General features: G+C 44.0%; 1 protein-coding gene across 1 annotated transcript in view; it reads right to left on the reverse strand.

Annotated features, from left to right (window-relative positions):
- The window catches only part of LOC117895789 (RNA polymerase II degradation factor 1), a 46,925-nt gene that overhangs the window by 19,451 nt on the left and 12,733 nt on the right, over nucleotides 1–14,741 (reverse strand). Inside the window, exons 2-4 of the mRNA XM_034803691.1 lie at nucleotides 6,159–6,243; nucleotides 570–668; nucleotides 447–468 (exon numbers count right to left, since the gene is read on the reverse strand). Coding sequence (XP_034659582.1) covers nucleotides 447–468; nucleotides 570–665 — 118 coding nt within the window. The 5' untranslated portion in view covers nucleotides 666–668; nucleotides 6,159–6,243. The remainder of the gene's footprint in view (nucleotides 1–446; nucleotides 469–569; nucleotides 669–6,158; nucleotides 6,244–14,741) is intronic.

The raw sequence follows: 14,741 nt of genomic DNA on the forward strand, positions 1-14,741 counted from the left end.
CTACAGCGACTCCCGTGGCGGTACAACTGACTTCAATTACAGGATATTCCCCAAGTTTTCATTGCCTTTCTTTTAAAATAAATAAATCTCTGGCATGAATATTTATTCGGCCTAGACAACCAGTAAATGGAAAACCAGATTTAAATGGATAGCCTGGCAAAATGGGGATACATTTTCGGACCTTCTTTTTATTCGCGATTTGCTGGTTGTTGCACTTTAAAAAGTAATTTTTTGGCAGCCCACTGATGTGCCTGGCACTGGGTTGGTGATGGTGATTTGATGATGATGTTGCTGCGACAGGCCTTTGATTAATGAAGCACAAACTTAATGTAGTTCTGAAATCGATGGTAAATACCCATTGAGTGTTTGCTTTGCTTTGCTCTGCTTCGTTTTAGTGCAATTGAAATCCTAAGATGGGAGGAAAATCAAAATCATAAGAAACTTACCCGGATTGGGATGTCGGGGCAACTGTTCCACGCGGATGATGGGGGCAGGGGGGTTGGATAATTAAGAAAATAGCATTAAGGGGCATTCATAAAAGTATTCATGGCGCTGGTGTTCAAACTCACTTTGATGGCCCTAAAGCCCAGACTCAGGCTCGCCTCGACGACTCCAGCAACGAGACCATTGCCAAATATTCCCAAAAATGGCAGCAGTATCAGCATTTTCTGTAAAATATATGCAAACACAGACATATATATTATATAAAATATATTTAAAGAGAGTGAGTGAGAGAGGGATACAAATTTGATGCCGTCTCTTAAGGAAAAAAAGGAGAGCTCCTAGCAGCCGTCGCAGTCGACTTTATTAAGGTCAATTCAATGTCTGGCTCGGTTTTTGGTTACGGCCAATGGTTACGGCAACGGCAATGGCTATGACTATGTCCATGGTTACGTTTGCCCTTTGTCCGCCCCATCACCACCCGTCTGTGCGCGGTGTTTTGCATTTCAGTTTGGGCTTTTCCTTTTTATTTTCTACAGTTTTTCACGCCTGCACCTGAAAGCCATAGCAATACCTTTAATATTTGAGCGAATTATACTTGAAAAAAGTTTTTCGCTTCAAAGTTTTTGTAGCCAACTGCTAGATAGAAATATTTGTGGACTGTTTGGGATCTTTTTTTGGGGCATTTATTTGTTTACTCTTAATTCTTTTTCAAATAGAAGGTTCAAAATGTTCTTCAAATTAAAACTGCACTCTGCAGGGTGTTTTATAGTCCTTCTTCCTTTTATATTTCTTGCTCTATAAGACAAGGTGGAATGAAAGAAAAAAATTATAATATAATTGCCGAAACAAACTTGTTTGAATGGCCAGCAAGCGACCGCCTGACCTTGACGAAGTTTTGCCGTGTAGAAATGTTGCCGAAAGTGAATACATGAATAATTCCTGGCTGGCTTTAGAATTTACGAATTATAAAAGAAAATTTAAGACACAAAACTAATAATGAATGGGATTTGCGTGCATTTTTATAAATAGAAACTTTAAACAAACTTGGAAAAATCTTTGTAATGAGTATTGCCAAAGTTTTTGTTGAGTGGTTTGCCGATAGAAAACGAACGTACGAATATTTTTAAATAAATTTAATTAAACGGCAATAAATATATAGCAAAAACCCACTAATTTGTTCAATCAATGTTCCCTTTATGGCGGTTTATTGCCAAGTAATTTACTTAATCATTTTTCCATGCTGAAATTTAATAGTCTGCCAAGAAATTAAAGTGGAAAAGTTATTTTAAGCTGAGTGGCAGCACACAATTGGCAAACACTAAATTGAACAGTTTCTGGCCGAATGATTATGCTAATTGATGGCTTAACAAATAAAGTCTGGCAGATGCTCCGGGGAGCATCTCCAAACTGCAATTGAATCCACTGAGCACATTAAATTTCCGCTTCCTGCACAGGCTGCCTGCCCACATCCCTGGAGGCTTAAGCGCGCCCCCAATGTCATCAGCATTTTCACACTTTTCCGAATGGAAAGTGTGGGTTTCCTGCCGCTGCTGGCTCTCTTTCTGTTCTGTTCTTTTGCCATAAATGAGAAAATGAATTGTGATATATTTATGTGCGCCTTGGTGCATCTCTTACGCCTGGGAGTGGTAATTATTTTACACGAATGTGTCTGAAAGAGAAAAGAGGGGAGGAGGAGAAGGAGGAGGGGGAGGAGGAGGACTTTGTATGCAATCAATTTACGCGCTTTTTAATGGCTAAGAACACGCATGCGACGTGTTGCCCGTTTCCTCGTTGGCGCCGCGTCATGGCATGAGAGCACGAGAGAGCTCGAGAGAGTATATTTCATTTTTACACACAAAAGGCACAAAATCTCATTAAATAATATTTTCCATCCATGCGTGAACATTTTTAAAAAAGGTATTTAATTAAAGTTTAATAACAAAAACAATGAGCGGACCGGCTACAAAGTGCAGGGGAGTACGGGAGCTGGGAGCTGGGAGCTGGGAACTGGGAGCTGGGAATGCGGCTTAATGCGAAAGATTTCAATTAACGACACGGACCCGGTGTGGTACTAAGTGGATAAACAGAACGAGGACACCGAGTGGGTGTGGACGAGCTGTGGCTCGGGTCGTGAGTCTGCAAAATGGAAGCTGTTAACGGATGAGTGGCCATCACTCAAAACCGCCCACCACACATGGACCAGAAGGAGACTCAGTCGAGGCAGAGGCGGCAGCACTGAGTCACTGCATCAATGGTCCAGCTCTGAATGCATTGAATGCTGCTTCATTAAGGTGCAGCTCTAAGGAGCATCCAGCCAGAGTCCTTGTTGTAATTATCGCAATTACAATGAACGATGATGATGGAGAGGGAAGGCGGAGGCGGAGGCAGGCAGACAACAATAATGTTGAATCAGAGGACCCAACAGCAGCACACCATTGACACTCCTCGAACATGGAACCTGCAAGCTCCCGGTGGTGGAATTGAAAGGTTCTCTTTTAAAGGATAACAACCCCTCCCCGCCATTACCATCTCCATTACTCTGATCTGTTAATTGCGAAAAGAAAGCAGTGTGCAAATGTAGGGCAACATATTCTGCTGCTGCCACATGTTGCTCGCATTGAATGCAAAACGAAACGACAGGAGGACCATCCTCAGACCCATTCTCAGTCCCATTCTCCCGCCCATCCATTTATCCAAGCAAGCATCCATCCTGCTGTCAGTTTTGTCTGTTTATAATTATGATGAAAAGGGGGAAGAGCTGCATCCAGCACAGCATCCGTCAGGGCTTTAGAGTAGGGAAAAAACTATGGTGGCACCCAAACCCATTCAGAACGCTGCCCCAAGGCGTACAAGGGAAAAATTGTGTGCGTGTGTCACTTCGGAAATGAGCAAAGCATGAGGAGAACTGGCAGGAAAGCTGAAACCGTTTAAAAAATCTAAACAGAAAGCACAGCAGTAGGATGATTATTTCAAAACTAAGCGTAAAACAACAGGATGGGACAGTTTGTCTGGGGCCAAATATAATAATAACTCTAGGGAGCTGTATCATTAAGTTTAATGAATAGATAACACACACACACACACACACACACACACTGGGAAAAAATGTAGACAGGAACTTGCACGGCAGAAATCTTTACTGCTGCTTAAAATCAGGACGAAAACTTTTACAAAGTTGTAAAAAGCTGACTACGGAGCGGAGAGGCTGCTACGCTGACAGGCTTTTATGACCTTTTTAAATGGCTCTTTATCCATAAATTGATTAATGATAGGCACAGCCATGCCCAGTTCTGTCCCCTCCTAAATGTCAGCCCTTAGAGCGGTTTGAAGCCATCTCTTGTCCCTTTGAATATGCTTGCTTTCGGGCAAATGAAATTAATGATATTGTTAAGCCGTTTTAAATGAGCCAACAAATTAATCTTGTTTAATTTTTGAATGTTACCATAATGGGCGAACACAGGCATTAGTAGCTAATGGCTGGCCTCGACCTGGTGTAGGCTACGGTGAAATCAGTGGAAATTCTCCATTTCCCATTTCCCATTTCGCATTCCTCATGCCTAGAGGGGGCAAAGGCTGATTGTTTGACTGCTCATCATTCATAAGTATCTACGAGCTGGCATCCATGAGTGTGCCAGTGAGCAAATTGCAACGTTGTCTTATTATTCAAGGCACACAGACACACAAGGCGGAGGATGAGTGGGAGCAACGACCGATGTCAGCAATGACAACCCAAACATTGGATCCATAACGATGCTGCTCATGATGAGGTTATTGTTGTTGTTGTTGGCACTCTTCCTGCTGATAACAACGCGTGACAACAATGCTGACACATCGAAAGAGATTGTCATTCCATCAATTATTCAGGAACACGCAAATCATCAGCAAAACGCTTCACAATCCAAGTGTCATACAGTTTGTGCCACTGCAAAAACGGATCATCAGAAACCAGGCAACGTCAACATGCAACACGAGTGTGGGGTGGGGCAGAAGGCGGTAGAAAACAGAATTGGGGGCCAGGAAGTACAAATATTAAGTGATACAATTTGTATTTCGGGTGGAGTTCTAGCCGCAAGGCAAGGCTCGACGAACAATCGAGTCTGAAGGCGGAGAAGGCTTTGGGAAAAACAGGAAAATAGAACATGAAACATTGGAATCATTGGCATGAATATCTGAGTGTTTTTATTTATGACTGCGTGTCAATATACTGTCGAAGGAGACTGTATTTGAGTGTGTCTGTGTGCGGGTCTTAGTCTGCTCTATGGCTGCCCCACTACAACAGAAATCAATCAATTCTGGCCTGAAAACCCCAACACAGCCAGAAGTGCTGACTAACTGGAGATGCTGGATGCTGGGAGTGAGTATCTCTCGTAGTGAGTGTTCGGCGAGGGCTATAAATCGGTGCCTGACATGGTTAAGTGTAGGTGCTTAACAAAGGCTTAGGCCAAACAAGGGGAACCACTTTTTGAACTCCACAAGAGACAGCAGCGAGGGAGAGCGAGATAGCAATCGTAATCAATCTAAAGGTAGATGTAAAAAGAAGAAAGCAAACTCCATGCCCAGCAGAGACAACTCTTTTATCTTTGGCCGAGGGGGGAATCACTTTGCGTAGCGTAAATTTCATTTTCGTAGCTAATTGAAATTCATTTGGGCGAAATCAAATTAAGTCAAAAGTATATCCTGTCGCCAGTGGTACGTGTCCTTAGCCCAGAAACAAAAACACGACGCAAAGTGATTCATTCATAACGATAAATTTTCGGGGCCAGCCAAGAGGCTGACTCTGACGCTGAGAGTGTCCCAGGGGAGATATTCTCACACAAAACTGGAGCACTTATACTCCCAAAGAGGCTGCGTATACATGTACATCCTGGGAACGTGTCCTGTCCAATAAATATCAACAGTTTGCTTTGCATGTAGATATATTTCTTTGCTACTTTTTTGCTTGGATTTCCGTTTCTCAGCGTACCCTCAGGGATTGTGGGAGGAAAAACTCGATTATAAAATATCAGAAAATCGCAAACAAATAAATTAAGGTTACAAAATCTGGCTAAGGGCTGCGGCAAGCTTGGCTCAAATCGAAATGAAATAGTGACACAGGCGCTGCCATAAAACCAAAGGCAAATACAAAGTGACCGGAGCTGAAGCTGCAGCCTCAACCGAAGCCGCACAAAAGGAGAAAAGGTTAAACCAAATATTTATCCAGCAGCCAGCCAGCCAGCCAGCCAAGCCCTAGGATAAGCAGCGTTAGAGTTGAGGGAAAGAGCGTGCTATTGGTCTGTAGAGTGTCGTCTGTATGTAATTACCAAGGCATGGACTGCAAGTACAGCTGTGCCTAAGTACATAGATGGTGGGGTAGAGGAACACATCTATACACACACACACAGCTATACCCCCCCGCATGCATGTCTAAACATGTGAAGTGCATGTCTGTGTTTGAGCGTACGTGGCTTTATGCTTAAATAAACATTTGTTCGGGTCGTCTACGGGTCTACGGGTCTACCTCTGCCTCTGTCTACGTCTTCCGTCTTTGCTGTGTGGCTGGTTTACATAGCACCCAGCGGCAGGGCATTCAGAGGCAGTTTGCCCCGGTCAAAGCCAAATCGTTGATTGCATAAGTTGATGGCCAACACATGTCCAAGATATATAGTGTCGATATAGAGTAGTCTCCCCCCCAGTTCATGGCTGCACACACACGGACACACCCTCGAGTTACTCACGTGTGGTTGGCGTTCACTTCTAATGATGTCTGTGCAGGTTGCATTGGCTGGCGACTGCCTCTCCTCCTTGAGCTGCTCGAGTGACCTGCAAAAAAGAGAGGAAAACTTTTCTGTATTACCACACTTTGCAGCCCGGGTGCCACTGATTGCTTTATTGAGATAGAAATCTTCTAGATTTATCTTTCAGCTACGGTCTAGAGTGGGAGGACAGCTCCTCTAGCTGTAGACAAATTGATTTGAAGAACTATTTAGTTGGGTGCGAAGGGGCGATGGGGTTCCGTGTGCACATTTTAATTGCTTTTTGGGGTTGGGTTTGTTGTCCCTAAATCAATCAATCAATCGATGTGGCAGCCAAATATTTGAAATTTAAGGGGTACCAAAATGAGGAGCTAAAGCACATCCTACAGCAAATCCAAATCGATGAAACATTTGGGTATTAAATGAGCTCCAACCCGCTCCCCTGATTTTTCCGCTCATATTTGCTCATTGTCATTTCTTTGTCGCAAGGTGTTTGTTATCGTTTGTTATATTGCTTGTTATGTAATGTAATTTATACACACGCAAACACACACACACACACGCAAGAGAGAGAGAAAGCCAAATACAATGTCATAAACGCCAAGGACACAAAGGCAATTCCGCATGGCATTACGGGCAGACAAAACAAACTGAAGGAACTGGAGGAAGAGGCGGACTAAAAGCCAAAAAGTACGCGTTTGGCATAAATGATAAGCTGGTAACGCAGCAGGACAGCGGTGGGTGGAGGAGGAGCAGGAGGATGGATGTGAGTGGGAGTGAGAGTGAGAGTGAGATTCCGGCCTGGAGTTTTGGCCATGGCCCAGACATGCGAAACAAGGCCTGTGTCTGCTTTGGTTCCTGTGCCTGCTTGACTTTTGAATACTTAACAGGATAATGAAATGTCAAAAGTGCGCAGGCGGCCAACGAAAAGCGTGTCCTGTCCTGCCCTGTCCTGTTGTGTTCTGTCCCTGCTCTGGCCCTATCCTGGTGTCCTGTCCCATCTCATATTGATATTCCTCTGGCTGTTGCGGAATTTTATTGTGTTGCCTGTCCATGGGCCCAAGTGAACGTCACGGCATGCCGCGCGCATTAAATCATAAAGGAAAATGAAGGAACGCAACTCTCTAGCTGTTGGATAACCAAGAGGGCATCTTTTTTTCCTTTTCTTAAGTGATTTTCGAATACTCTTCAATGGCGATTGGCTTGCAAATATTCTGTGCATCTCTCACGTTTATTTTACTCTATTTTCCACTGAAGAATGTAAAGCGGGAAACTCCTTTTCAAACCTTTTCCACACCAAACTGCGCACCACAAATCATACATTTTTCGTGCCACCGCTTTACGGCCTGTCAAATTTATTAACCAATCATTATGCCCCATAAAAAAAGAAGTGTACAAAAGGCGCATGAAAAATGTGATATCCAAGTGGAGTGACCATACGCGGAGGGAGAGGTTTCTTTTTTGGTTGGTTTGTCGGTTGGTTGGCCATTTTATGTTTACATAAATTTAAATTGACACAAATGCGTTTTGGGCGCCCCCTGCCGCGCCCCCTAACCACAAAAAGAGAGAGAAAAACCAGAAAAATGATAAACTTCATAAATAATGACAGTTTTCATGCTGCCTTCACTTTATTTATTTGTAGTGATTGCCAGACAGATGTGAATTGAAAATTTATTTATGCAATTCCCAGCCATTAGAGTAGCAAAAACAAAAGCCAGTGCAGGGGAATGAAAACTCCCACGTACTCGTACAGAAAATCAGGTTTAATCAAGGCAACTTTTGTGGCAACTTTTGTCTGTAAATGTCCGAGTGTGTGTGTGTGAGTGTGTGTGTGTGTGTGGAAAACATTTGCCACTTCCTATTGCCTCTGGTCTCCTGCCTGTGGCCCCTTGCCTGTGGTTGTAGCATTGTCCAGTGTACCGTATCCAGTATCCTGTTAGTTATTGTGCTGTGACTGCCCTGCCTCGCCCCCTACTCTAATACGTATTACTGTTGCTGTTGCGGCAATCGGGGAAAACAAGAAAAAGTTGTAATCAATAAAGTAAATGACCCAGGCACTTCAGGACCATGTGAGAAACATGTCCTGGCAAATGTGTGGGTGGATATGGATGTGGGATACGAACGGACCAAGTGTTGCCATGATTGATTTCTACGCATCACAGCACTGTCCGTGGAGTGGTAAGCAGAGATATAATACTTAAGGAAATCCATAGGACATCCCCTTGGATATCTATCTACTATTTAGTTAATCAAGTTGGTTTGTTGTGCTGTAATCCTTGGGGAGCATCCTGCAGCTAAACGATTTTACAGATCAATCTTTTTCAATGACCACAAGAAATACCACCAAAATGTAGTTGCAGATTATGATGGGCATTCGTAGAGTTCTCTTGGGAAGCAATACTGTTCATATATCAATGTTTTAAGCCTCTGTTTCAGCAGCTTAGGGTCTTTGAATGCTATAAATATGTAGCACATTAATCTCTCCATAGAAACCCAGAAAAAGTAAAGAACTTAACACTCTGCAAAGTAGCAAAGTAAAAGAAAAGTCTTTATTGAAACCTAAATCTCTGCGCAAAAGTTCTATTCACTTCAAGTTTCGGGTCCTTATGCATTGTTAACATTTTTATTAATTAACCAAATTGACCAAGTGTACAAATACACACTCACACACACACACGCAAGCATAATTGATTGAATGCGGCGCCTGAAACAGGGCAACATTTGGCCCAAGCCTTGAGGCTTCCTCCTTTCGGAGTGCCGGAAGCTGCCTTCATTTTGTTAATGAACTTGAAACAGTCTCTGGAGGGCGAAAGCTGCTTTGACTACCAGTCTAATTGAAACGAAAATCAAATGAAGCACGCATTAAAGCAGCGCCTTGCGGCAGCCACCACCACCCAACCCCATCCACCACATGCCACACAGAACAATGAGTTGTAAAATATTCAATGGCAGGAACTCACTTGAATGGCTGGTATGGCTCGTACCGCTTATTGACTCTTCAGGCCAATTATGACCCAAAAAACTACGCAAAATGGGGGAGTGGGAAGGCGTGGAATGAGGGCAAACTTTGGCCACAATCTCAACAAGAAAATCTGTAAATTACACGCCACCAGCACTGAGAGGGCAGGAAGGCAGGCAGAAAATTTCCCAAATATTTATACACCTAAATAGATTTGATGGCATAATTGAAATTTGTTGTTATTGGCTGTGGCGCTGTGGCCCTGAACCTGGCCCTCGATGTTTTTGTGTATTTGCAATTTGCATAAATGCCAAATGGCCAAATGGCAAGTAAAAGTTTATTAAAAGCATCGCCGAAAGTTTTCCACCGTAATAATGATGAAGGTTCCACTTTTGGGAAAATTGTGACACATAGCTGCCGGGTCTAGAATGAAAAGGTCTTGGAAGAATGTCCTCCTAGCCGGCCATTGTCCTTGTAGTCCGCCGGCTGACAGCCAACTTGTCTGTCGAGCAACAATTTATTTTTTTTTTTTTTTTGATAATTTAACTTTGGCTGTAAAATTGGATTTGTTGCCAGCGACTTTTCAGAGGACTGCCTTCAACGCTTGTAACGAATGTTGAACAACAAAAAAACTGTGTTTTTTTTAATTGCAGCCGAATTTCTCCAGGGGATGAAGGGAAATTAGGTTACAGCTCCAGGGCACAGTTCTGTACAAGTTTATCAGGTTATTTAATATTCATTTGTTGGAAATTTCGAGTGGCTCTAAATACGAATATAACCACAAATCTTGCACACAAACAGCAGCCACAACAAATATAATTGTTTGACTTTGAATGGTCTTTCGGTTAATGGTTTAGATAAGCGCCAAAAACTTCTGCTAAAAAGTTCAACTTTCTACAAAAAGAAATGACTACATTAGCCAAACCATTTGAAGATGTTTGATAAAAGAAAAGCTGAGTGTAGGAAGGGCCACTTTAATCAGCGAAAAGTGTAGTAAATGAAGAAACGATGGAGAGTTTTAAGCTTTGCTTATCGCTTATTTGCTTAAACCCATAAAGGCATGTTTCCCTTTGAACTCTTCCTCTCTGAATGTAACTTATAATAGATCTGTCCCCATTTAGCATGCACTTCAGACGGCTTCGGCTTAGCCATTCAACGAAATGATAAGGCCAACTTGTCTGGCTCTTCACCGACCTACAAATCGCTCTCCAATTAAATCCTTTTTTGTTTTGTGCATAAACTAACTTTGCATTTGAAACTTTTTCACTCTGGCTGACAGAACCGCTCCTTCCCATTTGCCATTCCCCCATTTGTCCACCGTCCCTGGGGCTGTGCGTAGTATCTTTTCAAGTTCTGCCTGCTGCCTCCCGCCTGCTGCCTTGTGAACCTTTAATAAGAGTCCTGCCGAGTCCAAGTCATTTAATGTGCTTACATTCATTTCGTTTTAAATCTGTGATAAAGTGGGGACCCGCTTTAAGCCTAGCAGTAGACCCTTCTTGCTGCTGTCCCAAGTTTCACTCTGCCTTTACGCTCGTCCGCCTGCCTCTTCGCCTCTGCCACCCCACTGCCTGCTTAGTGGCCAAAGTTGTCGCCGTGTCGCGACAAACGCCATTCTTTACACGACACGAGCTCTGCTCCGTTCCGTTCTGTTCCGTGCGCTTTTTTGTGTTTCCGCTCGTTGCTGCTCGGGATTTTTCTTGTGTTTTGTGCGCCTTTTTGTGCTTCCGGTTGGTGTACGCGCTTTCTAGATTACTTTTATAAGTGAATTTGTTGCGGTTTTCCGCAAAATTTACAAGTACGTGAGAAAATTAGAGCTTAGCCTCTTGGAGCCGCTTGTTGCGCGCTGCCTGGTTGGCCTTTTATCCAAGGTTTTCCTCTTTCCTTTCTTTTTTTTCCTTTTTGTTTCCTGTGCTCAAGCCCTATTACCTCGGGATCTTCAAGGTGTACAACACGGCGTGTGCCTAATGCTGGGTTTAAACATCACTCATTCGCCGGCGTTGCAGCAGGCAGCAGGCAGCAAGGGACTGACACTGGCAGCGCAAATTAGCAAGTTCATTATTTGCTTAGCCATCGCCTTTTGCCAATTTAACGCCAATCCTAAATGCGACTCTCTAAAGTGTGCGGTGGCTTGGGGTAACGAGGGAGGGTGAGAAAATGCTCCTCTGACATGAAAATAAATTCGATGGCCCCAAACTCGGTTCCACGCTGAAATAAAGTTTCATCTTAGCCCGCGAATGAGCAAGACAAACTTTTTCCTTTTGCGCTCTGCACCCCCCACTGCCGCCTTAGACATGCCCCTCTGTCTCTTTCTCCGCCTCCTCCCTCTCTCTCTGCCTGCCCGCCTGTCTCTTTGTGTGTGGCTGTGTGCGGTTTTGTCTGTATTTGCAGAATTGTTAGTTTCACGCTTTGTTTGTTGAGATTAGCTGGCAGGGCGAGGGTGCCCCCGTCCACCCCGCCTTGCTGACAGAATTCTGCCGCTCACACTCTGTAGCATGGAGCATGCCCGAAACGCACGAAATAAAATTGTGCAGCTTACTTTACTTTATTTGCCCCAACTTATGCCGCAGACACAGCGCTACACTTGTTTCTGGATGGATGCCCTGCACTGAGGATTCCTTGTGTATAATGAGATCGTCATCAGCTTGGTCATCGTTCGCAATCTTTCAGGACAGTCTAGCGTGCGCTCTCTCTCTCTCTTGCAGACTGGCAGCATGAAATGCAAAAATGCTGCACTAAAACTTTTAGTTTATGATGCGAAACGTGATTTATCTAAAATCTTTGCATATTTTCTCTCTGTTTTATGTATTCAAACTGTAGTTTTCCATAGTTTTTTGCTATTAATATTTTACCTGATGCAGCAGCTGCTGTCCTGGACAACTCTCCCCCGAGAAGTGTATCTAAAGTTCGTCTAAATCAATTCCCTTGCACACATTTTCACTTGGTTTGGTTTATTTGCTCCGCTTGTTTGTTGCCTTTTCGGAAGAGCAAAGTTTGCACGTGAAAATTGCGTTCACATGTCTTTCCCAATTGTGTTTGTGTGTGTATATCTAGCTGTGTGTATGTGTGTTTGTGTGTGTGTGGCGCTAAAATTCGCTGGCGTGTGGAAAATTGATGCTGTTGCTGAAGTTTTTGGCTTTTTGAACTGACAGCTGCGATTTTTATGCGTCGCAGCAGCAGCCGTCTCTGGGGAAAATGGCAAACTAGGAAAAATAATTGTAATTGTGAATTGTATGACCCAAGTAACACCCTACTCCCAGCTCACCCCCTGCTGTGCTCAGTCCCCTCCTTTGTGCTGGGTCCCTAATCAGAATAGTTGGGGGCTTGGTGCGAAGTGTCTGGATATTATTTCGGTTTGCCGCCTCCGTTCTGAGCGATGGGCTTCCATCTGCAACTGCTTGCGGTTATTCCGCACTGTAACTCCCCCCGACCCCTCTGGATCTGGGGCTTATTTATGGTTGAGTTTGTCTGGAATTGCTTTCCCTCTTGGCTAATGAGAATTTATGGCTAATTGATGCTGTTATGCGTGTGGCCCGCACCGAAAAGGAAAGCAAATTAGGGCGCACACACACACACACACTGCACAATTGATATTTGGGGAGAGAGAGAGAAGGCTGGTATGTGCCCCGCAAGCGTGCAACATAAACTAAGCGCCGCGCGGTTCAATAATGCAGCAAAAAGTTGGCGCATTTTCGTATGCGGATTGTGTGCATTTAATTAACTAGAATTTTAATTTATAATTCATAAATGGCCAGCAGCTGGCATCACGTACTGGAACTCGAGCTCGTATTTCGTTCGTATTTGGCCAACAGCTGGTCATGGTTAATTCACATGTTTCACTCCCCCTGCCCCGCCCTGCGCCCTGGCCCTGCCCTGTCTATCGATTGCCCCCTCCCTTCCAAGCGAATGGGCCCTGCAATGGGGCAATGTTCTCACAGGACACGTGTGCTATGCAAATTACACAAAAGTATGGGTATAATGCAAATGGGGCACACGGAGCGCCAGCTCCTCCTCACTTAATTAGCCAGCGGGTTTATTTATTATTCACCGGCAATGCCTCACTGGCTCAGAGTGCCACACTGGCATGGCATGCGCCTTGGTGCTACTCCCATGCCTGCCGCACTGCCTCACTGCCTCGCTGGCTGCCTGCTCCGGCCTAATGAATCACAGTTTTTGTAGTGGAAATTTTAATTTTTCATTAGCATGCAAAGCAACAAAGCGACACGAAAATATATGACCTTGCGACGAGTAGTTTTTTGTACCTAGAAAGCATGACAGGGAAAGGTATTTGTGCACCTGCAGCCATAGAGTGTGAAATGTGTGAAAGGAACAACATGAAATACATATATTAAATATTCCAGAAATAAACCCGATGGAATAAATATTCAATGGAAAGTAAGGAAAAATCGTGAATTTTCCTGTCTGCTCTGCGCTTTCTTTGGTAGTTTCCCAGTAGTGAGTATCTCCATGGTCTGAATATTTAGTTTTCTCTTCTTGCTTGTTTTTGCTGTCATTTCTACACATGCCCGGAACATTTGTCACAGGTGCTGAGGCCCCTGAGTGATTGAGCGAGCAAGCAGAGCACACAAGGCAGGGGGTAAAAAAAGAGCACAGGAGAAATGTGAAAAGCCTGTTGAAAGGATTAATGCACACATCATTTAACCAAAAGGAAAAGCCTCTCAGATAGGTGAAAGTCCATCTCCATCTCCGGGCATCCTGCCTGCACGTTCCATTGAAGTGCCCCGAAATGACAGCTGCCCCAGACACCAACCCTCCCATGCTGTCCCATCAAGTGCTAGACCAAGCCTATGATTATGAGCCAGAAGTTGTTTTTGGCCTTTTCTGGGGATTTTGTGGCTGACCAGAGTAGTTCTTTTTTTTTTGCGGTCGACTTGGGGCTTGTTTTCGTCTCTTCCAGTGTAAACTGTTCGAGTTGGCTGAGTTTTGGTTATTTTTCTGCACAATTTAATCTTTGTTTTAGTTATTTACATTCCGGTGTGGTTGAGGTATTTGTGGCTAACAGGCCAGAGCGGCTGTATAATCCCTAAGCAGATGGATTGAAAAATAGGCAACTATTTTGGGACATAATCGATAGATAGAATTATCTCAGCCGAAGTGTAATGGGGCGGGGGTTTCAAAGTGAAACTGTAATGAAAAATGCATAAAATATTTACTTAATTATGGAAACATGAAATAAAATAAGTGGATTACGGGGAATTTTCCTTATTGGCTGTAGCCATTCTTTACATATTACACTTGTTAAACATTCCATATAATTCCATTATGATTTCCATTATGTTCACATCACTCATACGCCGCGTATCGCATGCTGCCACTGCCCCGACCACTCCCACTTTGTGAGTGTGGCAGCCAGCAATTAATCTGTTCAATATTGTTGCGAAAAAATGGATGGACAACAGTTAAAACTGTAAACCAGCATCAAACCGAGGCGATAGCAAAACCAGCAACCGCAGCCATTTCATTGAGTGACCAGATAGCCGACTGGTCGCTGGGTCACGTCTGCTCCTGCTCTGGTCGGCAGCACGCTCCATGCTCCGCGGTCTGGACACCATTTGCGGCTCATAATTCAGAGTCTGGGGGGGTCTAGG

The sequence above is a fragment of the Drosophila subobscura genome, chromosome J (assembly GCF_008121235.1).
Source record: "Drosophila subobscura isolate 14011-0131.10 chromosome J, UCBerk_Dsub_1.0, whole genome shotgun sequence".
NCBI lineage: Eukaryota > Metazoa > Arthropoda > Insecta > Diptera > Drosophilidae > Drosophila > Drosophila subobscura.